The sequence below is a fragment of the Equus asinus genome, chromosome 18 (assembly GCF_041296235.1).
Source record: "Equus asinus isolate D_3611 breed Donkey chromosome 18, EquAss-T2T_v2, whole genome shotgun sequence".
Classification (NCBI taxonomy): Eukaryota; Metazoa; Chordata; class Mammalia; order Perissodactyla; family Equidae; genus Equus; species Equus asinus.
In genome coordinates, this window is record NC_091807.1 from 33,666,845 (window position 1) to 33,692,575 (window position 25,731).

Below are 25,731 nucleotides of genomic sequence, written 5' to 3' on the forward strand. Positions count from 1 at the left end.
TAGCTTCGGGGCCGGCCTGGTGGTGCAGCAGTTAAGTACGTACGTTCCGCTTTGGTGGCCCGGGGTTTACAGGTTCAGATCCCAGGTGCGAACCTGGCATCACTTGGCAAGCCATGCTGTGGCAAGTGTCCCACATATAAAAAGTAGAGGAAGATGGGCATGGATGTTAGCTCAGGGCCAGTCTTCCTCAGCAAAAAGAGGAGAATTGGCAGTGGATGTTAGCTCAGGGCTAATCTTCCAGGTGAGTGGTCCGTGTATCCCGTGGGGACCCCATCCTAACTGTTCACCTGGCGCAGAGCTCTGCGCTTACTTCTTGCCACCTGTTTTGAATTGATTTAATAAACCGCGTGATTTGAGCATCTTCGCTTGGTCTGTGAGGCGCTCTTTTCTGTGGCCGCTGGGACAGCCTGCCTGCTCCCGTTCTTACAAGCTACCACTGCATGAAGGTCATTTCCCACCCGATACTCCAGCCCCATCTTTCCCCTCTGGCCTTCTGTCGGGCCATTCCCCCAACTCACGTTAACGCAGACTCTAATTGTACTAACCATGTGCAAACTCTCTGTGTGCTTCTGCACCTGCCTTCTGCAGGGGAAGCCCCTTCCTCCTTCATCTAATTCCTGTCTCTCCTTTAAAACTCAGATTACTACCTCCCCCTGGAAAGTCCTTCCTAACCTCTCCCTCTCTAGATGAGCTCACTACCACTCCCTATCCGTACCTTCCCATGTCACTTATCACGGTGAACTTCAACTGTTCATTTACTTAGCTGTCTTCTCTCCCACACCACAGTGGGAGAGAAGCTCCTTAAGACGACAGGCACTGTCACCTCTAAACGCCTCTTTCATCTCCATATGATACACACCTCCAGCCCTAGCACATGATCTGGCAGGTAACAGGCGCTCAGTACACCCTGGATAAATGAAATGCCTTGATAGAGTACAAGGAATATAAGTGAGCTTTCTACAACAAAAGAATTGTGTACATTCTTTGGGTCATCAATTCTTACTAAACAGGATTGCTAATATCACTACAGAAGATACTGAAAATGGAGCTGAATCTGCCATTTATTATGGCACCTAGCAAAATAACTGGAACACAGCAGATATTCAATAAGTATGTGTTAACGAATGAATGACTAAGTGAAAATATGAATACGTGAATGCTACATTTTTTTAAACTGAATTTCTAAGATTCCTAAGATTACTTGTTGTTGGGGACTGTAGGATGATCAAAAATGAAAGCCATTTGAGATACCCAAAATACAAAAAGATATAATTTTAAATATCTGTACGAGGGGCTGGCCCCATGGCCAAGTGGTTAAAGTTTGCACACTCAGCTTCGGCAGCCCAGGGTTTCACCAGTTCGAATCCCGGGCACGGACCTAGCACTGCTCATCAGGCCATGCTAAGGTGGTGTCCCACATACCACAACTAGAAGGACTCACAACTAAGATATATACAACTAGGTATAAATAAATAAATAAATAAAAATATCTGTACGAGTTCCACGGTCCTAAAAATGTGAAAGAATATAAGATCTCGTCAAGTTCAAAAGTCTTCCTTATGTATGTATTTTCCATTGAATAACTTAGGATCCTGTTAAACTCAAATGACTTTAGAGTTAGGTGAAAAATACATACATAGATTCAGAAGAGCCCCCACAAAATGCAAACCCCATTGAGCAATCAACCTGAACGGGACCTGCAGACTTAGAGAGAAGACAGCGAGCTATGAGATCAATGCCTTTTTAAGTTTTAAAGACCAACTTATAAAATGGAGTTTGGTGTCATAGCCAGAGAGGTCAAAACACCGGCTCGGGACATCTCCAGCTCCTGGTTACAAGACCCACCAAACTCTCTGATCATAAATAAAATGAGTTAACTGGATACTAGCCATCTTCCTTGGTAGGGCGGCATCTTTCCACCCCAGGAAATTAAGAATAAGTAACTGCCATTAAGCAAGATCTTGATTAAATTTTCCTTAGAACACAAATTAAATGAGATGCTAACTGTGGCAGAGATGTTCATTATCTCCCCACATCTAGTCTGTCTTTCTCCCTTACAGTAAAAGAACCTCAGGTTTTCACTGAACCTACGGCTGTCCAGCTATGGACCATGTTTCTCAGCCTCCGCTGCAGCTGAAGCGATGGGAGCACAATGTGAGCCATAAACACAAGCCACGGGTAGTTTTAAATTTTCTAGTAGCCATATTCAAACACGTAAAAAGAAACAGGTGAAAGGAATTTTACTAATATATTTTTTTACCCCAAAATATCCAAAAAGAAATGGAGTCACAAAGGCCCGGAAAGAGCGCTCACAAAAAACAAATTTAGTTTTGATTAACACACCCAGTTTCCTTAGGGTACACAAGTGAAAAACTCACGGTTTCTGAAGAGGAGGACGGTCTCTGCAAATTCTCACCTTGCACCCAAATGCTCTCTGTCACAAAAGCTACGTGTTCTGCTTCAAGGATAAACGGAGAAACGAGAAACAGGGCCCATTTGTTCAAGTCATCAATGGACTGGACAGAGGGAAAGAAACAAAATAAAAGGATTCAGTACCACTTCAAACCACAGCTGTCACTCACAGCAACATCCCGACCCCCCTCGTCTGTGATTCCAGGTGCGATCTAAATCAGGTGACGGGACGCGCTCCCAGACACCATGTTAACCCAACGTTTCTCACTGAGCTGGGACTATTCAAACAGCCGCAACATCCCCTCTATGACTCACGATAGTTTTAACATCTCTAGATATTTGTTATCAAGCAATTAATTGTGAAACGGAGCTTCTCCTCCCCATTCCTTACTGCTTGGAGCATGGAAGAGCTTTCCAAATTACAACTCGGAAGCACATTTAAAGATGAGGGGCTCAGAAGGCCATGCTGGTGGACAGAAGCCTGAGGAGCTGTTCTTCCATTTCCTCAGGCCATTATAGCATAGAGATTGGTTAGTAGATTGGATATGTCCCTTTATCTCTGCTCTCCTTCCTGAAATCGCTCTAAAATGATGGTTATTTTATTTTTTTTAAGATTTTATTTTTCCTTTTTCTCCCCAAAGCCCCCTGGTGCATAAGTGTATATTTTAGCTGTGGGTCCTTCTAGTTGTGGCATGTGGGATACCGCCTCAGCATGGCCTGATGAGCAGTGCCATGTCCGCGCCCAGGATCCGAACGAGGGAAACCCTGGGCCACTGAAGCGGAGCACGCAAACTTAACCACTCGGCCATGGGGCCAGCCCGAAATGGTGGTTATTTTAAAAGGCTTTAACCTACTAAAACCAAGCCACATTCAGAGCAGAAATAGCTGAAATCTAAGGTTGCAGGGGCCAAACCTTATCATCACCACCAAAAAAAAGGCATTTGGGTCAGGCTGCACAGTGTTGCTGATCGGTTCAAACCCACCCTTGCTGGGAAGATCAAAAGGTCTTTTCAGCGGGCCTAGTAACCTGGCACATGGTAGATGCTTAATAAACATCTGTTGAAATAAGGAATGAATGAAAATTGGGGGAAGAAACAACTCCTCTCCACGGGTAAACATAATTATCAATACAGTAGTTAACAACAAAAAACAGACTGTCCACTTAAACATAGAAAGCATATATTAAACAAAAAGTTTAAAATTTCCTGTTTGTATAAACCATCTTTAGTTATACTTATCAATTATTGTGGGACCTTCAATTATATAAACATACACGTTCAGTACTTCCGCATCCAGTTTTAGTTACATAAAATACAGACAACAAAGGCCTGCGATTCAGGTCAATAACGTTACTTCAGTCCACGCAGACTGACAACCAGGTACCAACCAACCCAAATCAGCAGCCCCATGATGTTTTAAATTCTAACATAGCAGCAGCTAATCACAAATAAACTGTCAGGCTTTCCAACTGTAGGCCTTCAACATTAGAGCTTAAATCCAACAACCAGCAAACACTCCTTCACTCACTGAAATGCTGAGTGACTGTTCCAGGTCAAGCTGCTAAGCTCAACAGACCCAGTTCCTACGGAGAAAAAGGAAAAAACTGGAAACACGAACTGTAATCTAAAGGCTATGAGGACACAGAGCACGTGGTCCCCTCTAGTCTGGAGAACACGGGAGAATCTCTGGGAGACAGTGACATGTGGGCAAAGACCTCGGGTGAGGTACAGTGAACTGCGCAAAGAGTTGGTGCACAGCACCTTACAGAACCCCTAAGAGCCCACAGCGGGTTTGGCCGCGGGCACCGGGCTGGAGCGAAGCATCAGCTACAGTCAACAGTAGACCCCTCAAGTCATGGGGGCCTTCAAAAGTAAGACTGTCTTCCAAGAAAATTAAAGATAGTTACATCTGGATATTTTTGAACATACAAAATTTCTATTCTAATCTAAACCTGAGAGGCTACGTTTTTAAGGAAATGAATCCAGTTTGGAAACCACTGCAAAGGAAAAATCCACCACTCCATTTTTCCTCATTTTCTTATCTTTCTCAATGAGCGTTCCTGGAGAGAATTAAGGCCGCCTGCCCCCAGGCTCCATCGTATGTAATGAATGAACAGCTTCCCCCAGCTTCTGGGTAGTACTAGAGATACACTCTCTTAGAACTGAGAAAACAGTTACTCCCTTTCTGTGTGTGATTGCATACTAACAAGGAAGGGTATTTCTGATTTGCTAGCAGCACAGTATAATCCCAGGCCTGAGCAGAACCTCAACAACATATTCAAACGGGAGACAAGATTTTAATTCCCACACCAGCGTTACAGTTTTACACACATAGAAAAATCTCACTTTAATGCTAAAAGCGAGCCAACTTTCCAGAAGGAAGTGGAAAGGGCAGGAAACCAATGGAAAGCCAAACACTTTAAAATCTTAATGAAAACAAGGGCCACCTCCGAGCCGACTGCTTAAGTTCACGCGCTATGCTTCAGCGGCCCAGGGTTTCACAGGTTCGATTCCTGGGCGCGGACATGGCTCCGCTGGTCAGGCCACGCTGAGGTGGTATACCGCATGCCACAACCTGAAGGACCCACAGGTAAAATATACAACTATACAACTATGTACTGGGGGGATTTGGGGAGAAAAAGCAGAAAAAAGGAAAAAAAGTTTGGCAACAGTTGTTAGCTCAGGTGTCAATCTTAAAATGTCAATGAAAACAATGAGTGATGGCAATGGAAATTCGCGCAAAACTGCTCTGAGAAGTCAGGTCCATTTCCAATACCTGAATGGAAAGAACTGTCGTTCCCTCTACAGAAAGAGAGCAGAGGTTTTGCAGAGGATAAACGAACGGCCCAAGTCACACAATGGGTGACAGAGCCTGCTAAACTTGAGACACCAGGCCTCGCACTGGCCCAAAAAACAAAGACTGTGCGCAAACCGAAATAAAAAAGATGCAAAGACAATCAGTGGGGTGCCCTGGGTGGTAAATGTCCCAACTGAGGAGAGGGGGACAAGGCAGTTTTTGTCCCTCCGGAGACACGTGACAGAAAGCTGAGGATTTAAGTTTCTCTGAATTCAACCAAACTCCAGCCCACAGTGGAGGCAACGATGTCAGGAGAGAGACTCTGGGCGGGCGCTCCTCCGGCGTGCAGGTGCGAATCGCCATCGCCCAGGCACACAGGTCCACGCGTGTTCGCGATACCACGCGGCTACACACTCGCCCCGGCACGACATGGAGAGGCGGCCGCTCTCCGGTCCCCTCCTCCGGCTCCCGTGGGCACCGCGCGCCCGCGGCCCTCACAGCACCGGGCGGAGCGCGGGGTCCCGGCGGGCGCTTCCGGCTCGCACCCCTCCGGGAGTCCGCGCCCCCGCCGGCCCCGCCCCGTCCCGTCCCGCCCCGCCCAACCCAGCCCGAGCCCCCGCCGCGCCCCCAGCCTCGCGCCCCGCGCCGGCCCACCTGGCTCTCGCCGACGCAGAAGACGCGGCCGCCGCGGCTCAGGCACACGCGGGCGCCCCGGGGCAGCGCGGCCGCGCCGCAGAAGGTGAAGGAGCAGCGCGAGGCGCGCAGCCGCTGCACCGTGGCGCGCACGAGCGCGGCGGGCCGGCGCCCCCAGCGCGCCCACAGGTACAGGTAGCACAGCGTGATGAGCATGGCCGGCCGCCGGCGGCGGGGCGCGGGCCCGGGACGCTCGCACCACCGGCCCCCGGCCCCGCCCCCGCCCGCCCTCCCGAGGCCGGAAGAGGCCGCGCCGCCTGGGAGAGGCCGCCCCAAGGCGGTGATGGAGGGAGACGGGAGGCCGCGCGAGGGGAATCCGGGGGTGATAGCGACGGGAGGCCGCGCGGGCTCGGATGGGAGGGGGTGATGGAGGGAGACGAGAGATGCTGGGGCTGGTGACACGTTGGGGACCAAGGGGTAGGCTCAGTGGCTGCCTGGCCTGTTTAAGCCAGAGTCCGGCCTCCCTTCCTTGAGGAGTGGGAGGCAGATTGAGGAAGGGGCTGTGTCTATGTCCGTAACGCTAATTAACCAGCACCATACCGGGAGTCAGTGTGCCAGCACACGCAGCCTCTACCCAGTACAGTTGGGAAAATAAGGTGAAGCTGTTTTGATTAGATGATACTAGGCCTTCATGCAAAAAGGATTTTAAGATAAATTACATAAATTCATACAATGCAATAATATATATAGAGAGAGAGTCATATTTTAACATAAGGGCAGGAAACAAGTTGAAGACAGATCAGCACTAAAAAAGCTGCCTATTCTTGTACATGTGGGCCACCAGTTTTGACGGTGAGCATCCTCAGACCAGTAGAAAAAGGGAGACATCAGTTATGATTCACAGTGTTCTTGTCCCCTAAGAGAAGCATAATTATTCCTCACGCTGACATGAGATTTCTCTCGTGAAACCTCATCTTTTTCAAAGCCAGTATGTAAAGAATAATGCCCTCCACAGCTCTGAAGCAGAGCACAGATTTTCACTGAGTGGCATAATGCAGTTAAAGCAATGAGGGACACCACTTCCTAATCTTACTTCATCCAGGGATAGATTTTTAAAGTACCCTGACATTTATGCATCTGCTTTAAGATAGGAGTATAGAAAGCCCACTTCAGAACATCAGACTTCTGCTCAAATGATATAATGAATTCTGCCCATTGCGTATAGCAACCATAGATTTAAAAAGAGAGAGAATCCAAAAAGAAAGAATTGGGCTCAAAAACAAAGTAAGCATCACAGAAAGAGAAGAAAGACCAGAGCGATGAGCAGGGCCGAAGCCATATCCTACACTTCCCTACAGGACGTGGCAGTTGGGAAGTGGGTTCCTGCATGGTAACAGGACCTGAAATGGTGTCATTAGAGAAATAAATGAGAGAGTCCGCTCTGAGAGGGACTCTGCCCCGCCATGATAACGTGGGGCTGTAAGTTGGAATTAGTGAAAAAGCTTAGCAAAATGGTAAGGCCTAAGTGTTTTACCGGACAAACACTTGAGATGGCCTTCTTGGAGCCTGCTGAATTACAGCTCTAAGGACCAGTCTCTCCACCCCTGCTAGGTAAGGAGAGGTCATCTCTTTACCTGAAGGTCACAAGCATCTCCAGTTTTTCCAAGTTCCTTAACAGCTTTGCAACCTCACCCTCCCACAGACACCACAACTCCATCTGGCCAGAATGGGAATTTTCCAGGTTTACCCTTAGGTGCTCCAAGATGGCATGATCTCAGAGGACATCACTGGAAAATGTGGGGGTCAATCTGTCTACCAGTTCTGGGTTATAAGGAATGAGGATCACAGTGGGTCAACATGAATTGAGAAGGGGGTGAGGTCCCTTCCTGACCCTTACATTGAGGAGCACTGACACCATTCACACGGGGAAGGAATACAGGAAGGCAGATAGAAGGGGAGGAGTAAGAGAAGTCAAACAGTCACACAGCAGGCTCTGTTTATGATCCTACCTAAAATGATGAAGAAGGCTCAGGCATGGAACTTAGCTTCATCATCCCCACAGAGCAAAAGAAACGGGGAAGGATGCAAAACTAAGATATGAGGGGATCTTACTGTGTGTGTACCTGCTTCACAGCCTATAGTCCCTCGCGACTCAAAGTCTGGTCCTTGGACCAGCAGCATGGGCGTCACCTGGGAGCTTGCTAGAAATGGAAAATCCCAGGCCCCAACCCAGACCCACTGAATCCGAATCTGCCCTTTAACACAACCCCCAGTTAATTCACAAGCACATTAAGTTTGAGAAGCATGCTAAAGACCACCTGTCATTTCCTGGGTCTGCGCTGCTCCAGAGTCTTAACGAGACTCTTCCAAATTGTTGTGGAGAATAAAACCACAGACTAGGAATTTAAAAGCAGGACTTTGTTAATTATAAGAACGTCAATGCAGAAAGGATGGAGCGGTTACCAGCCAGCCACTGAAGATCACCTCAGTAACCCAGTACCCCATTAAAATCTGACTGGCTGTCTTCAGGAAAAGCCTTCCCAGACCCATAGGCTCCAGTCTCCTACCCTTAAGAGGCATAGCCTGGAAATGATGGTTTGGGGATGAGGCAGGGTGTTAACCCAAAGAATGTCACTCCGCTAGAGGAAGCTGTCCGCCCCCCATTAAACAGATGACTGCCCCTCCCCAGGAGGAGCCTTCAGACTGCATTAGCCCTGTCTGAACTCGGAAAGCATTCCCGGCGCCAATCAGTCACGTGGCCAGAGCTGGGGAGGATGGTTTGTTTTTGAAATAAAGAATCCCCATCTAGTAAGAAGCATTGAGTAGATGCTGAAATTGAAATCGCTGTCACTGTAAACTGTTCACATTTAGCAGTTAAAGGACAAACTCTCTGTTTTATAGATAAAAGAATCTCTTCCCTCCACAACAGTGTTGGAGTGTTAAAAACAAATGATGTTCAGAGACCCCAGGGTCTCAAGAATGACCATCTGTTTGAAAAAGTGCCCTCTAAGAAAATAATTTAAATAGATATTTGACTGAAATTATGAGGCTTTTGTTGGTAAAAAATATAAAATGTGAAGAGCTTCTCTTTGAATATGCAATTTTGTGATCTGTGTTTATTAGCCAGAAAGTGTCAAGGTGATCATCTGTGTATGCAGTTAAAAGTTAAGTGAATTAAGCCATTTTAAACCAATAATCCTTTTTTATTATTGGTTTAAACTCAAAAAGAAAAATGCAATTTGGACTGATAGAAGCAAGCTATGGGAGAAAGAACAGATTAAAGGCTTGGGCCATGGTCAGGGCCTCAAAGGGAAAAAAAGTTGGCATTTTAAATCTTGCTGATTAGCAAATGCTCAGGCCCTATTAAGGTAGGGATCAAACGAACCACCGCTACCCTTAGTCAAAGATTAATTTTGGAATCCCAATTTTTAAAAGTATTTATTCCAGATGGGTAAATTTTGTATTAAAGAATTTTTTTAATTTAATTGCATTTTATTTTTATAAACTTTGGTTATTTTTCTAATATTATTGCTTTGGGAAGTTTTATATTTATCAAAAAGACTCTGAGTTCTACACCAGAGTTGTCTATAACTAAAAATACAGATAACGGGCCGGCCTGGTGGCACAGCAGTTAAGTGTGCACATTTCCCTTCAGCGGCCCGGGGTTCCCTGGTTCGGATCCCAGGTGAGGACATGGCACTGCTTGTCAGGCCATGCTCTGGTAGGCGTCCCATATATAAAGTAGAGGAAAATGGACACAGATGTTAGCTCAGGGCCAGTCTTCCTCAGCAAAAAGAGGAGGATTGGCAGTAGTTAGCTCAGGGCTAATCTTCCTCAAAAAAAAAAAAAATATGGATAATGGTCAAGGCAAGATGTGAATTTTGACCCAAGAATTAAAAGATGCTTTCACATAAAACCTTCAGAGCCTATATGTAATGTGTCATTATTTCTTCATTATATGGAATGTCAAAATATAGCTAGCTCCCTGCAGTAAAAATAAACATTGACTAGAAGGAGGTCAAGATAATGTTAACTGAGAGAATTGTTTGAATTTATTTACTATAAATCTTGGTATAACAATATGTAACATACTATGTTAAATTTTTAAGAGAATGCTACATATATTTTAAAACAAGATCTAAGTTTTGTTTTTATTTTAAAGATTGGTACCTGAGCTAACATCTGTTGCCAGTCTTCTCTTCTCCCCCTCCCCCGCCTCCCCCGTCCCCCTCCACACACCACTCCCCACCCCAACCCCCCCCCCCCGGTACATTGTATATTCTAGCTGTTGGTCCTTCGGGTTGTGCTATGTGGGATGCCACCTCAGCATGGCCTGAAGAGCGGTGCCACGTCCACACCCAGGATCTGAACCGGTGAAACCCTGGGCTGCTGAAGCATAGCGCACAAACTTAACCACTTGGCCACGAGGCCGGCCCAAGATCTAAGTTTTCAGATAGGATTGAGTATAGTTAAAATGTATTTACCAACTGTGTAAAATGTGTACTTTCTAATATCAGAAATTTAATAATAGGCAGAACCAGTTAGTCTGGCTAGAGATCATCCATATATGACTCTTTTAACTACGTTTTAAGTGACAAGAGATGGAGGCGCTAGTGATGAAACTTTTACAGAACGTTGTAGACTGAACTGATTTCAAAATGGAATGGCAAGATGGACCCTCCTCCGGTAATTCAGTATCTAAAGGTGGCTAGAGACTGCTTGCTAAATTCTACCACCTTCTAAGAAAACTCTCACCTCTTAGAATAACAGTAGCCTCAAGTTGAAAGCAAAATGAACCAAGGGAACCGAACTCTCCATCAGATGCATATTTGAAGAGCTGGACTGAACGAGATGATGAATTACCACATCCTTCCCGGGACACTAAAAACTAAAGAAACTGTGCAGACAACCTTGATCTCTACTGAGTAGCTCTAATGCTCATATTACTATCAATTGTTTTAGAACAATCACACTGTCAAATCAAGCAAAGAGCTATTTTATTAATTATGCAAAATAAAGAGCAGATAAAATTAGAGGATCAAAAGAACTTTAAGTTAGAACACCTTAAACTATTGAAAATAGTTCATGTGAACTCATGTCTTTAAGAGAAAAAGAAAGGCTTTTCTAGTTTTATCCATTGAGATGGCCTCAGAGTAACTTTACCCCAGAATGCGCCATAGTGCTCAGATCCTGGTATGCATGCTATTTTTTCCGTTAAAAAGAACTAGAGATCCTTGGAGAAATGGCCAATTCAGGTGTTAAGGGAGGTACCTGATAAGCCAGGACACCTCATGCTAGAAAGCAGGACAGCTTTCAAGAAAAATAGGGTCGTGTCAAAAGAATACTGGAGCCAGCCCAAAGGAACGCCCACTTGCCAAATTAGGACAATCTGAGTACCAAATTGAAATGCATCAAATTTATGAAGAGCCATGAGTCCATGATGAGCCACAATAAAAGTTTAAGTATCATACAAGAAAGTACAATAAAATATGCTGTAGTTGAGTCTTATTATTTGGTTATGTTTGTATAATTGACTCATTTATTATATTGCTGACGATTAGTAAATTGTAAATTCTCCCTTTAGAAGGCTGTTTCTGACCCAAAGGAGCCCCAGTACAAAGACCTCATAAGCTGTGTGCCACAGCAGAGAGAGCCACAAGACACAACCAGAAGTCAATCGGATCTCGTCTTAAGCTCCTGAAGAGCTGGATGGTCCTAACACTCTGAGAAAGTACAAGATGTCATTAGATCCAGAGATCTTAAAAATTAAATACATCTTGAGAATTGATCAGCCTGTCTGGGAGCTGCAGGCTCCTCTGAGCAGGCAGAAATAGGTAATGCTTGGACACAAATCCCGAGAGGGGCTAACTGAACTCGCTCCTTGAGATTGCACAGTCACTGACGTAATGACAGTAGCTGACAACTCAGCATCTCATTAAAAAACCAGCAAAAATCTCCAAAGATAAATGATCTCAGTCAACTGGGACAGTGACTGTTTTCTTTAAGAGCATCCATCTCCTAATCCAATAAAATTTTGAGTTAAGTATAGAAAGGCTTGGAAGAGCCAAAACCATAGATTTATGTTTCTGGATTAATAAAGAATCTATGTGTATTTGGTATTTATACACCTGAAATGTGTCAGAGCATGTGGCTGTTTCAGGGACAGCCTTATAACTGCTTTGAAACAGGTACTTGCTTTTTTTTTTTTTTTTTAAAGATTTTTTTATTTTTTCCCCTTTTTCTCCCCAAAGCCCCCCGGTACAGCGTTGTATATTCTTCGTTGTGGGTCCCTCTAGTTGTGGCATGTGGGACGCTGCCTCAGCGTGGTCTGATGAGCAGTGCCATGTCCGCGCCCAGGATTCGAACCAACGAAACACTGGGCCGCCTGCAGCGGAGCGCGCGAACTTAACCACTCAGCCACGGGGCCAGCCCCAGGTACTTGCTTTTAAGTTGAAATCTTACTGAGTTTCTGAACAGTATAGAAACATCTAAGTGAAGATTAGATTTGCCATACTGCTAAGTTTTATTTGCTAGATTTATAGGAATTGTTTGTTCAGGCAATTGCAGTACCTAAAAAGGAGATTTAATTTGAGAAGGACTTGAGGTCTGGCCCACGTCCCGAATACCCACTGCAGGCAGACCCTGCCCCTCCTCCCTTGTCTGTCTAACGAAGGAGAGCAGTTATGAACTCTGGAAAACCGTATCTATGAATATACAGATATATATGTGGGGGCGGTATGTCCACAGAGGAGGAGAAAGAACTCAGTTCCTCCATATAAGATAGTATTACATGTGAGGGGCCGGTCCGGTGGCGCAGCAGTTAACCCTTCCGCAGCCCAGGGTTCGCCGGTTCAGATCCCGGGTGCAGACATGGCACTGCTTGGCAAGCCATGCTGTGGCAGGCGTCCCACGTATAAAGTAGAGGAAGATGGGCACGGATGTTAGCTCAGGGCCAGTCTTCCTCAGCAAAAAGAGGAGGATTGGCAACAGATATTAGCTCACGGCTAATCTTCCTCAAAAAAAAAAAAAAGGTAGTACTACATGTGAGTCGTTGGAGACAGAAAAATGCTCCACAAAATGATCGATCCTAAATGTTTTTCTGGGCAAACACTGTGACCCCTTTCAGGTAGCCTTTTGAAGTCTCACGACCACAAGTTCTACCTTTCCCTCCTGACTGGCCTCATGAGGTCTCCCCCCTCAACTGTGGCACAAGCCCCCTCTTCCCTCCTGAGCAGGGGGCACTTTGTGGAGTGAGGGGAGGCCACAGTCATGTGCAAAGGACACCTGTGAGGTTGAGTGTTCAAGATCTGGCGTATGCTAAGCACAAACCTCTCCTTCCTTCCTCCCTTCCTCCCTTCCTTCCTTCCTCCCTTCCTGTCATCCTTCCTTTCCTTCCTTCCTTCTTACCTACCTACCTCCCAAGCAGTTCTTGCTTTTAAGTCAAACGTGCAGTTTATTTTCCACAGTTAACCCAAAATACCAAATGTAATAAATACAAATTGAAACCTAGATTCAGCAGAGTGGGACTGAAGACTGCCAAGGAAAGAGTCACTCTCCAAAGCTACCTGAGAAAGAAGACAGATTACTTCACAGTCAGAGGAGTTGCATAGAAGACAGTGGAATAATAGCTTCGAAATACTGAGAGAAAACAACTCAGCCTAGAACTGCGTACCTGCCCAAATTGCATTCAAGCTGAGAACAACAACAACAAAAAATGTTTTCAGAAATACAATGACTTGAGAGAGTTTACCACATACAGACCCTCACTAAGGGATGTACTTCAGGAGGAAGAAACGTTAAAAGAAGAAAAAGTAAAGAGATGGGGAAGGTGTGGCATACAGGAATCGAAAGAGTCCGGGAATCGGTTTTGCTCTGTCCTTTAACAGTTAATTGACTTTATTCCCTTTTTTTTTTTTAAAGATTGGCACCTGTGCTAACAACTGTTGTCAGTCTTCTTTTTTCTTTTCTTTTTTCTTTCTGCTTTTTCTCCCCAAATCCCCCCAGCACCTAGTTGTGTATTTTAGTTGTAGGTCCTTCTAGTTGTGGCATGTGGGACGCCGCCTCAGCATGGCCTGAAGAGTGGTACCACGTCTGCGCCCAGGATCTGAACCAGCGAAACCCTGGGCCACTGAAGCAGAAGGCATGCACTTAACCACTTGGCCACGGGGCCAGCCCCGACTTTATTCCCTTTATTTAAAAAAAATCTTGTGATTAAAAAAGGAAACACTATAAAGCTTTTAAAATATAGAATATCTTTGTGACCTCCAAATAAGGAAAGACGAGTTAATCGAGCTACTAAGAAACTAATTTAATTTATGTATTTATTGCTGAGGGAGATTTGCCCTGAGCTAACATCTGCTGCCAGTCTTCCTCTTTTTATACGTGAGCCGCCACCACAGCGTGGCCACCGACAGACGAGTGGTGTAGGTCGGTGCCAGGAACAAAGCCCTGGCTGCTGAAGCAGAGCTCACCAGACTTAACCACTAGGCCACCGGGGCTGGCCCAAGAATGCTAATTTTAAAGGAAAAGCTTGATATGTTAAAATTAAGAACCTCTATTAAGAGACACTGTAAAAAAGACAAGTTGTGGAAGGAGAATAGGTAATACATTATAGATGAGAAGGCATGGAATGAGAACATGAGACAGATAACTTTTATCAGATAACACAACTGATAACGGATCCATGTCTAGAATACAGTATATAAAGAACTCCAATAAGAGAAAGTCAGGAAAAAAGAAGAGGTGCTAACGACTTGATCAAGCGCTTCAGAGACAGTATACCCATTTGGCCAATAAACATGAAAAGGTGCTCAATCTCAAAAGTATATACACTAAAACCTTAGTGAGAATTGGTATAAACCCATCAGATAGACAAGGATCCCCTTGTTCATCCCCAGAATTGTAGCTTCTACCCTCATGTCTCAAAGATCTAGCCGTGTCCAGTTTTCATCCTTCCATCTTCTGCAGCATTTGCCTTCCTGGCCATCATGTCTCCACCAGTCAGGGAAACAAACCACTCTAGATGTTCAAACGGGGGATTTAAGTATTCAGAATTGGCTACAGACACGATGAAGGTGCTCACACGCCAAACACAGGACAGTGAGGCAACCCAGAGAATAGAAATAGTAGAAAGCCGCTACACACCGCAAGGAGATGGAGTGACCTCAGCCTGGGAGCCAGGGTCTCCTGGTGGAAGCCTGAACCTCACACATCTGTCCTGTGGCAGATGGAGCCACAGGGAAAACAGCTCCTGGTGGAGACCTGGCCAGAGCTAGAGAGAAGGGGGAAATTCCCCTGGCTTCCCCATTCCTCTGGCCTCCTACCATCCCCTTGGGTGAACCTCACTGGAAGCCAAACAGAAGAGGAACCTCAAAGGGCCCTCGCTCCTTGAGAATCAGGGGAAAGAGGAGGAAGAGGCACGAGGGTGAGTGGATCTGAGAAGAAACATGCCAGTAGCCAGCCCTTGTCCTTTCTGAAACTCTTCCCTTGAGTTCTTTCAAAATTCACTTTTCCATTTCTATTCCTGTGTTATGGGCTGAATTGTTTCCCCCTAAAATTCTCACGTTGAAATCCTAACCCTCGGTGCCTCAGAACGTGACTGTGTTTGGAGAGAGGCCCTTTAAGGTGGTGATTCAGGTAAAATGGTGATTAAGGTAAAAATATAGATGGGCCCTAATCCAGTATGATTGGTGGCCTTCTAAGAGATTAGGACACATAAGGAAGACCAGGTGAAGACACAGGGAGAAGATAGCCGTCTACAAGCCAAGGAGAGAGGCCTCAGAAGAAACCAACCCTGCTGACACCTTGATCTTGGACTTTGAGCCTCGAGACTGTGAGGAAATAAATTTCTTCTGTCTACATGCCCTAGTCTGTGGTACTCTGTTAGGCAGCCAGAGCTGACTAATATATCCTACTTCCCAGTAACCCCTTCTGTGTCTCTCTGACCCTCCTTTGAAGCACTGGGTATAAGTGGGTCTTTGCCCCCAACTTCTGGCCTCTCCTTTGGTGGTTCCACTTGCCCTCGGTTTCAGCACCACCCTCCTGGGCGTGATGCTCAGATTCTCCTTGCCAGCTCTGGCCTCTCCCAGGCTCCACTGCCAGGATCATCGCCTCTACATATCTTTACTTGGATATTCTGTTAGTATCTCAAATGCAACATGAGTAAAACCAAATAACATTTTTTCCCACAACTTACCTCTTTATTCTGATTTCTCTACTGTTAATGACATCACAGTCTCCTTTTCACTGGACCTAGAATTCAGTCATCTTGGAGTCCTTACTCCCCTCCACCCCGCATCCTCTTTATTCCTGTATCAGTGGAGGGCACCTCCGCACGGTCTCTCGAGCATCTCTCTTTCCCACCACCACGCCCCCAGTCCAGGCCCCCATTCTGCTCTCATCAGAGCTAACACGACACCCTCGCGTGTCCCACAGCTCTGCTTAATCCAGCGCACCTCCACACTTGACCTTCTAAAGTGCGGCTCTGAGCCCATCGCTCCCCTTCCCAGACCCTTCAGTGTCTGCCTCTGCCCACCAGGAAGTTCAGGGGGTCTTGCCTGGCGTTCAAGACCTTCCATTGCACCCTCCTGGCCTGGTCTCCCCTTAGTGCCATCCATCCGTCCATTCATTCATTCCACATCACACCAAGCTCACTGTCCATTCTTTCATTTAACCCACTCAATAACCCAGCAGGGTGCCTACTGTCTCCATCTTGCGGAGGAAATGGAATTTTAGCACCACTGGGAGACTTGGTCAAGGTCCAATGACTAGGTGGGGAAGCTGGGGGTTGAATTTATCTCTTTCTGTCTCCAAAGTCCTTCACTGGATAAACCAGGCACCGGAGAGCGAAGAATGCTCTATGCACAACATTAATACCTTGAAATGAGACTCAAGATCCAAGAGGAACAGCGGCAGAAGGTTCGGGGTGTGCCACTGCTAGCCCCAGGACAGCCTTCTGTATCCAGATACTGGACAGGCTGGGGTCATCCGGAACTTGGACACACCAAGTGGGATTTCACGGAGACTACTGGGCAAGCAGCTGGCTCTGAAAACGCACAAAGCATATACCAGAAGACAAAAGAGGCTTGAGATACACTGTCACAGCTGAATGTCACCAATTCATTACTGTTTTAAGGAATCTCAAGACTAGGAAAACCCAAAGGTAAAAATTACAGGGTCTAAACGCAATGTGGTACCCTGGATTGGATCCTAGAACAGAAAAAGGACTTCAGTGGAAAAATTGGGGCGATCTGAAGTCCGTGGCTTAATTAGTATTGCACTAACCCACGGTTGTGTAAGATGTTAATACTGGAGGAAACTGGGTGAAGAACTCTGTACTATTTTTGCAACTGAATTTCACTGGCATTTTTTTTTTTTCTCTGTCCTTAACTAGCACATCTCCAGCACATCAGTTCATCTCTCTGGAACCCAGTTTTTCAACTGTTTTTAAAAAAAAAAAGGAGAAACACAAACCAGATCATCTCTAACTGCCCCCTCAAGCTCTAAAGTTCTGGGCGGGGGGGGGGGGGGGGTCCTAATACATTTACACGTGATTCCACTTACAAGGATGTGATTTGCAGTGACCTCTGACCCACCTTCATATCCCTGGTATTGAGCACTGTGCCAGCACGGCGTAGGTGCGCAATCAACTTTTTGAAACTAAACTGGCTCATGTCTCCATGTGTAAAAGGAGGTAGCACTGTTATCTCTTTTACCCAGTTGGCCACTAGAGAGCGAAGTGGTCACAAAACTGTCTCTATTGAAAGCAAGTTGATCTCCATCCAGCAGAAGGGAGTGGTCCTTTACGTCCTGGGCACATCAAATTCCTTCCTGGGTGGGGGAGGGGAGTCAGCATCTGTGAGGAGCTTCCTGCCCATCAAACAGAACCTCCAGTTGGGGCAATTAGTACCATAAGCTTCCAGGAGATCAGACAACCCCCCCCCACAACACACACACACACACGAACACTCAGCAGCCTCAAGACTAAACCATCTCAATGGTTCGGAGACCTAACTGCAAACAAGTGACTACTGACGCTCCAGGTACACGGAGTACATCACTGATTGTCTTCCTAACCATCCGGTCCCATTTCCTGAGTAAAGGCCTCAGGTTTAAAGGGCCGATTATGGAGATCAGATGAATGAATGTGGAAACTGACTAAAACCTTTACAAACAAAATGAGAAAAAGCATTAACAGCACATCCCTCAGCAGTCCGGGGCTGAGCCTGAGCGCCGTATAGTTAGTATAGTGAAGTTATAGAGGCCAGGATCCAGAGTCAGGCATGCTGGATTCAAGTATTGCCGCAGACCCCCAACTCCCCACACCGACACGTGAATGCATTCAGTGGCCATGTGAACATGGGCAAGGGTCTCTCTTTCCACTGCTCTACTGCAGGAATAATAGCATCCACGAGGATGTGGCCATGAGATGAAGACGGAGCATGGGCACACAGCTGGGGGGTGACTGCTCTGATCAAGGATCAGCCCACCTGGACCCAGTCAATAGGAAGGGAATAAAGGGGAAGGTGCTTTCATTTCATCCTCGTGAGAACTCTGGGGTATTATTACCTCTTTTTAACAGAGCAGCAAACTCGGGCTCTGAGGTCTACACAAAGTGAGGCTCCTTTCCCTTAGACCCCGCTGTCTTTCTCAGGCATGGAAAAGCGGGTTCACCTGAAAATTTTCCTCAGCTTGTCAGTCACAGCGCTTGACGTCTCTACCACTTGAACCACCCCTTCAGGTTAAGTCATTTCATCTCCCGACGGAATGAGATTTAAACTGAAGTCAGCCTCCAGTCCTGGGCTGCTGCTTTAAATAGTTTCTATCACATTAAGTCAGAAAATATACTGTAGGATCCCCCATTGTGTAGGACGGAGGACAGAAACATTTGAGAGAAACTGCAGCCTGATCATCTGGGTAGAATCGAGAACAGCACCTATCTTAGCCCTGAGACGGGGCAGGAAAGACCACAGTGACAACCAGAGGGGCATCAAGGGACAATGGGGACAGTAAAGGCACTGAGGGGTCAAAAACTAAGTGTCCTCAGGCAGAGTGCCTTGGGAGTATGGAGTCACCCAACGCACAGATGACAGTAACTATCAACAACTAGATAGCCTGAAATGACATACACTGTGGTAACACCTGGCACAGATGCGTCCTCTGAAAACACCATGACAAGGGGCCGATGAGTGACGTCATAACAGAATTTTCTCTTCTCCCTCTGCCAACCTAAACACAGAAGTGAGACTTCTGTGCTTAGGGAAAGCCAATCACTGCTTAAAAGGGGGGGGGAAAAAAGCCATACCTATTATAAACCTTTACTACTGTAAATTTCATGGGTCTGGAAAGGGAAGTTTGGTGGGAAAAACCTGTGGGAGAACGGGAACATTGTATACAGCTCAGGTTCCCAGCCCGTGGCCTTGCTTCCTTGTTCTCACAGCATTTATGTTTCCACAGAGGCACCAGTATCGAGTCTCCAGGAAGGGGGGCAGCAAAGCCACCATGCCCCTTGTTGATGTCCCTGGCTGTACAAGTCAACCTGTGATTTTTACAATGCGTTTATGCAAACCCTGCTTCTTAGCCGCAAACGCACTGCAGGCAGTTTGTAATAAAATAACAGTAAATCTGGTGGCATTAAAAGAGAAATTCAGACTGTGGAAAGGGAAGAAGCAACTCAGTAACCACAGGGCCAGCGTGTTCTGTGTTTATGAAATAGTAAATAGAGCCCTTTGCTGGAGAAGCCAAGAGCAGATGATGCCGCTGAATTGGAACTCTGCCTTCTGCAGCCTGCTTTCTACAAGATTCCAGCCCTGGAAGGGTGATTGCATTCAGACCCCATCGGGCATCTCGAATGAGAGAAAAGCAAAATCAAAAGAGCAAGCCGTGATTAAAATATTCTTTTCTATAAAAAAAAAAAACTCCCCCTAGGGGGGTAAACAGGAGGATCGAAGCGGGAAACCCGAGCAGGAGTATCTGGCCCACCCACCAGCGTGTGCCTAGTGCCCCGGGAGGAGCTGCAGCCCAGGGGCCTCGACCCCTTACCTGGCAAGACCAAGCCCAAGGAATCAGCGCCGCACGTCCCCGTGGGCCGAGCCGGACCCCCGCCGCCGCGCTCCCGGCCTCCGCGCCCGCACCTGCGCCCCGCGCCGCGGCCAACGGAGTGGGCGGCCGCCGCCGAAATGCACCCGAGGGGGCCGAGGCGTCGCCGCCCAGCACCGAGCAGGTGGCAGCGGGGGCGTGGGAAACAGTCGGTGGGAAAGGCCAGGACAGCAGACCCCTCGGAGGGGCCCCGCTGCCGAGGCGCGCGCGGCCCCTAACCCTGACCGCGCTCCAGCCGGCTCCGGCCACGACTGGCCCCACTGGCCCGGATATTTGGCTCGTCCAGAGCGCCCTTCTCGCTGCCCTCCTCCGCTTGGCTGCCCAGAACACTGCCTCGCCAACATCCCCAACATCCGCCTACCTGTCCTTTAGGTCTTCATTTAAATGCCAAAATGTCACCTCCTGGGGATGGGCCTCCTCCACTCCTAGGCTAAGAGAGGCTCCCTCCCACCTCCGCTGCAACAACACTCACCCCTTTGCAAGTGTTTGTACCGTGCGTGTCTGCCTTCCCCTGGAGACTGGAAAACCTTGGGGGCAGGGGCCGGATCTGTCTTTATTCCTGGCACATAGTGACGCTGGCTGAAGGTTTTGCTCAATGAGAGAAAAGTCGCCCAAGTGGGCTACTTGTGTTAGGGTGTTTGGAGAAGGAGGTACAGAGTATGGGCTCAAGTTGTTTACTCAGTGGATTTCTTTCCCCAGTGTTACTCCTTTCTTCATTACAAGAGTAACTGAAATCTGGATACTTAACTCTTACTGTCCTTTACTAAGGGCACAGGCAGATTTCCATGGCAACCCTAAGGCTGGATGGATGGAGTCTTAATTCTGCCCTCTGAACCCTGAAACCTTCGTTTTCAGCACAGCAATTTCAAACAAGGACTTGAGGCTTCCCCCTGTCTGTTTTGGGGAATAGGGAATTCGTTATCCTGTAGTCTGACCCAGACTGACACACAGTGTCTATTCCAGTACTCCACCAAAAGAGAAGGAAATAAATGGAAAGTCTAAGCATTTGGGGAAAGGAATCATGTCTGACCTCTGGGGAAGCGCTTATGAATGGTTTCCAGAATAACTGTAGGTCAGAGAAAATCTCAGGTGAGAATTTCCCATCACTGCTGAGGTTTCTGGTAAATAGGAGAGCTGGAATTCAGGGGTGATTGGAACTGATATCTTCAATAACATGATTTTTGATGAATACAAAATATTCCACTTTTGGGGCCCGCCTGGTTGCACAGCGGTTAAGTGCTCATGTTCCGCTTCTCGGCGGCCCGAGGTTCGCCAGTTTGGATCCCGGGTGCAGACATGGCACCGCATGGCATGCCATGTTGTGGTAGGCATCCCACATATAAAGTAGAAGAAGATGGGCATGGATGTTGGCTCAGGGCCAGTCTTCCTCAGCAAAAAGAGGAGGATTGGCAGCAGATGTTAGCTCAGGGCCAATCAGGAAGGAAGGAAGGAAGGAATCTTAAATACAAATGAATGTTATCCCTACAAAGTACCCTGTTTTGTTTTATAACTTTATAAAAATAATGTTATTCATTAAGTAGACTTCTTAGCCTTGCATCTTTTCCACTTAGTGTTTCTAAGATTCACACATATACAGTTGGGCATAGCTGCACTTTATTCGTTTCCACTGCTGTATAAGGTTCAATGGTATGTCTAAACCATCATTTGTTTAGCCATTGTTCTGCTGGACATGAGTTATTTCTAGTTTGTTTGCTCTGGCAAACAGTGCTGCTCTGAACAGCCCCTCACTTGTCTCCGGGGCCCGTGGGCAAGGGTTTCTCTGGGTTTGGACCAAGAAGAGGAATTACTGGTTGAGCTAACGTCCAGTGTTAAAAGATAATGCTAAACTGTTTTCCAAAGTAGTTAGACCAATTTATACTCCCATTACCAGTGGTTTTTATTTGTTTCCAACTCAATATCTTTTAGGCCAGGGGCCGGCCCGATGGCGCAGCAGTTAGGTTCGCACGTTCTACTTCGGCGGCCCGGGGGTTCACCGGTTCAGATCCTGGGTGCCGACATGGCAACGCTTGGCAAGCCATGCTATGGTAGGCGTCCCACACATAGAGTAGAGGAAGATGGGCATGGATGTTAGCTCAGGGCCAGTCTTCCCCAGCAAAAAGAGGAGGATTGGCCACGGATGTTAGCTCAGGGCTAATCTTCCCAAAAAAAAAAATAAATAAATCTTTTAGGCTGAACACTTCTTCTTTTCAATTTTAGGTTTATACTGCTTTTCACAACTGCCTTGGAGAATTACAAGGTTCTCGAACACAAAACACCTTGTGGTTCTTTGTCAGAATCCTCTAGAGGCAACAAGCCAGCTAATTACAAATCTCTTATTGTTCAACGACTAAATTTAGGCCCTGGTGGCTTGGATTAGACCCCTGGGTCCTAGGACAGTGGCAGGGGTGTTACTAACCTAAAAAGTCTGCTGTCAGCTTAGAGTTCTCCCATAACACGAGAGAGTCCTTTGCACAATAGCGGGAGCAGCTGCTTTCAGAATCTCCTGCTATTTGTGGCTCTATGCTCTCACCTCCCATGTTACATACAACCTTCTATTTAAATCAGCCACTCTTGGCATCTTGAATTACTACTCTCTTCTTAAAGGCCATAAAAACATTTACACTCTTTGATTTGGTATTCATAATTCTAGGCATTTATCCTGAAAATGGTAACAAAAGAAGAAAGAAATCAGATTTGTAAAGATGTTAATAGCAACATTGTAAGAGTGATTTTTTTAAATTGAAAATTTTAAACGTTCAACAGGGAGCATATTTACGAAAGTTGTGTTATAGCCACTCAGTAGTACAAAGTATAACAGAGGCGTTTTCTTCTTTCCTGAACCGTTTGAGATTAAGCTGCAGAATTCATGACTCCCCACCCCAAGTACTTCACGGTATATTTCCTAAGAACGAGAACGTTCTCTTGCGTAACCACATTGCAGTGATCAAATTCAGAAAATTTAACACTGATCCAATAGTATTATCTACTATTCAGTCCGTATTCACATTTTGCCAATTGTCCCAATAGCATCCTCTATAGCAAGATCATTTTTCCTAATTCAGAGTCACACATTTCATGTAATTGTCATGTCTGTTTATCTGCTTTTAACCTGGAACGGTTCCTGAGTCTCGTCTTTGGTGAGCTGGATATGTTTTAATAGTCAGACCCATGATTTTTTAGCTAGTCCCTCAAATTGAGTTCGTCTGATGTTTCCTAGAATTCAGTTCAGGTTATGCATTTTTGGCACCTGACGTCAGTTCGACCCTTATTGGCGATGCTGACTTTGACCGCGTGGTTGAGGTGGCACCCACCAGATTTTTCCACTTCCTTTTTCATCTTCGTAATTAATAATCTGTGGAGTGAGACTTTGAGACTGTGGAATACCTTATTCCCCAACAGGCTTCCACGCAGCAGTTTTTGCATCCATGAATGTTTCCTGCCTGAATCAGTTATTGCTATAATAGTTGCAATGTGGCAACTTTTCTAACTCTATTGTTCAATCAGCGTTTATTAGTTGGTGTTCTGCTGTAAAGAAGAGCTGTCCTTTTTACCTCTATTTATTTGTACGTTTATTTGCTTTTTAGTATCACTCTGGACTCATGGATACTTTTTTTTCTTTAAAGATTTTATTTTTTTCCTTTTTCTCCCCAAAGCCCCCCAGTATATAGTTGTATATTCTTCGTTGTGGGTCCTTCTAGTTGTGGCATGTGGGACGCCACCTCAGCGTGGCTTGATGAGCAGTGCCATGTCCGCGCCCAGGATTCGAACCAACAAAACACTGGGCCGCCTGCAGCAGAGCACGCAAACTTAACCACTCGGCCACGGGGCCAGCCCCATGGATACTTTTTTTCCAATGTGAGAATTCTTTACTGTCCTTACTCATTTTGATGCTCAAATTGCTCCCCGTTTGGCAACTAGAAGCCCTGTCAGGCTGGCCCCTGTGTCCTCCTAACCATCTCCATCATTCTTCGAGCACCACCCGCTCGCAGCTGGCACAGGCTGTTCCTGGCCCATCTTTCACTTTCCCTGCCCCTCTCCAGACGAGCCATTTCTCAAAGGAGCTCTGACTTCTTTTAATGGAGAAAGGTATTTGGAAACCAAGATATGGACACATGGAATGCTCATCGGTGTTGGAGTGCCCTGCTCCAGAAGCTCCTTCAGCAGACAGATGTAGGAAATAGATTCCAATCCACAGAGCTCTTCCTCGCCTCCCTTTCTCCATTTTGTATCACCCTTCTCGAACAGTGAGAACCCTGCCTCCTAGTAATATCGTTCTATTTACTAATTTGCTTAATCCCTCAGTACCCAGAAAATATTTTCAGAATTGCTATATCAGATCACTACCAAGTGAAGTTCAAAATGTCTTTGTAGTTTTGTTTGCTTATTTACATACAGAAGGTGTATAGTCAAAGAGCTGTGTTCAGAAGTAACTTAGGGGCTGGCCCAGTGGCACAGTGGTTAAGTTCGCAGTTCCACTTTGGCGGCCCGGGGTTCACCGGTTCGGATCCCGGGTGCGGACATGGCACCACTTGGCAAGCCATGCTGTGGCAGGCGTCCCACATATAAAGTAGAGGAAAACAGGGCATGGATGTTAGCTCAGGGCCAGTCTTCCTCAGCAAAAGAGGAGAATTGGCAGCAGATGTTAGCTCAGGGCTAATCTTCCTTAAAAAAAAAGTAACTTGTGTTTACTTTTATTTCCTGTGGTTAATTTACTATACAATTTAGTTCATTTGTTTACTTCTGTTTGGATTCAATTTTAGGTTTCTTTTCCCCCCATCTTTGTTGACTTAATTTTATTTTTTTGAATATTAAAACACTCACATTTCCAAAAGTTCAGACTGCCGAAAAAAGTTATGCTTGAATAAGTGTGGTTTCCTCCTCGCCTTTCACACCATTCCCACCCACCCACTGTAAGTAACCAATGTATTAGTTTTTAGTTTATTCTTCCTGAGTTTTTTGTGTAGAAGTAAACAGATACTTGAATATTTTACTATTTCCCCTTTTTTTACACAAAGTAGCATAACATGTGTACTCTTTTGTAGTTAGCTTTCTTCACTTATCAATATATACTAGAAATCACTCCATATCAGTTCATAGAGATCTTCCTCTTTTTTTTTTTTTTTTTGAGGAAGATTAGCCCTGAGCTAACATCTGCCGCCAATCTTCCTCTTTTTTTCTGAGGAAGACTGGCCCTAACTAACATCCATGCCCATCCTCCTCTACTTTATATGTGAAGACGCCTGCCACAGCATGGCTTGCCAAGCAGTGCTAGGTCCGCAACCGGGATTGGGCCGTGAACCCTGGGTCATGGAAGTAGAATGTGCGAACTTAACCACTGTGCCACCAGGTGGCCCCCCCTCACTCTTTTTAACAACCGCATAGTACTTCATTGTGTGGATGTGCCAGAGCTCATTCACGCAATTGCCAATGTATTGGACTGAGATTGTTTCCAAAATTTTGTCGTTGCAAACAATGCTGCAATAAGTAACCTTGAACATACATATTTTTTTATATTGGTGTAGGTGTTTCTTAAGGGTTAGTCCCTAGCTGTGAAATTGCTGGGTCAAAGGGTAAAGACATACTAAGTTTCATTAGATATTGCCAAATCTCCTTTTATGATAGGATTATACCATCTTGCATTCCCACCAGCAATGTATCAGAGTGACTGCTTCCCCACAGGCTTTTGCTTTTGACTTTTTGCAAACTTTATAGGTTACCAGTGGTATCTCAGAGTAATGTGCATTTCTCTTATTATGAGAGGAAATGAACATCTTTTCACTTGTTTAAGAGCCA

General features: G+C 46.0%; 1 protein-coding gene across 7 annotated transcripts in view; it reads right to left on the reverse strand.

Annotated features, from left to right (window-relative positions):
* HLCS (holocarboxylase synthetase) overlaps positions 1 to 20,897 on the reverse strand; it is a 202,022-nt gene extending 181,125 nt beyond the window's left edge. Inside the window, exons 1-2 of one of the 7 annotated variants that reach the window (XM_070488848.1) lie at positions 20,411 to 20,897; positions 2,417 to 2,516 (exon numbers count right to left, since the gene is read on the reverse strand). Coding sequence is in view for 1 of the 7 variants with exons in the window: in XM_044751123.2 (XP_044607058.1) it covers positions 2,379 to 2,516; positions 5,863 to 6,057 (333 nt within the window). In the remaining 6 variants the exon portion in view is untranslated. Of the gene's footprint in view, positions 1 to 2,378; positions 2,517 to 5,862; positions 6,130 to 19,881; positions 19,901 to 20,299 lie in introns of those variants that run through there. The other 6 variants (XM_070488844.1, XM_070488845.1, XM_070488843.1 and 3 more) reach the window with 6 other exon arrangements.
* Positions 20,898 to 25,731: the final 4,834 nt, after the last annotated feature.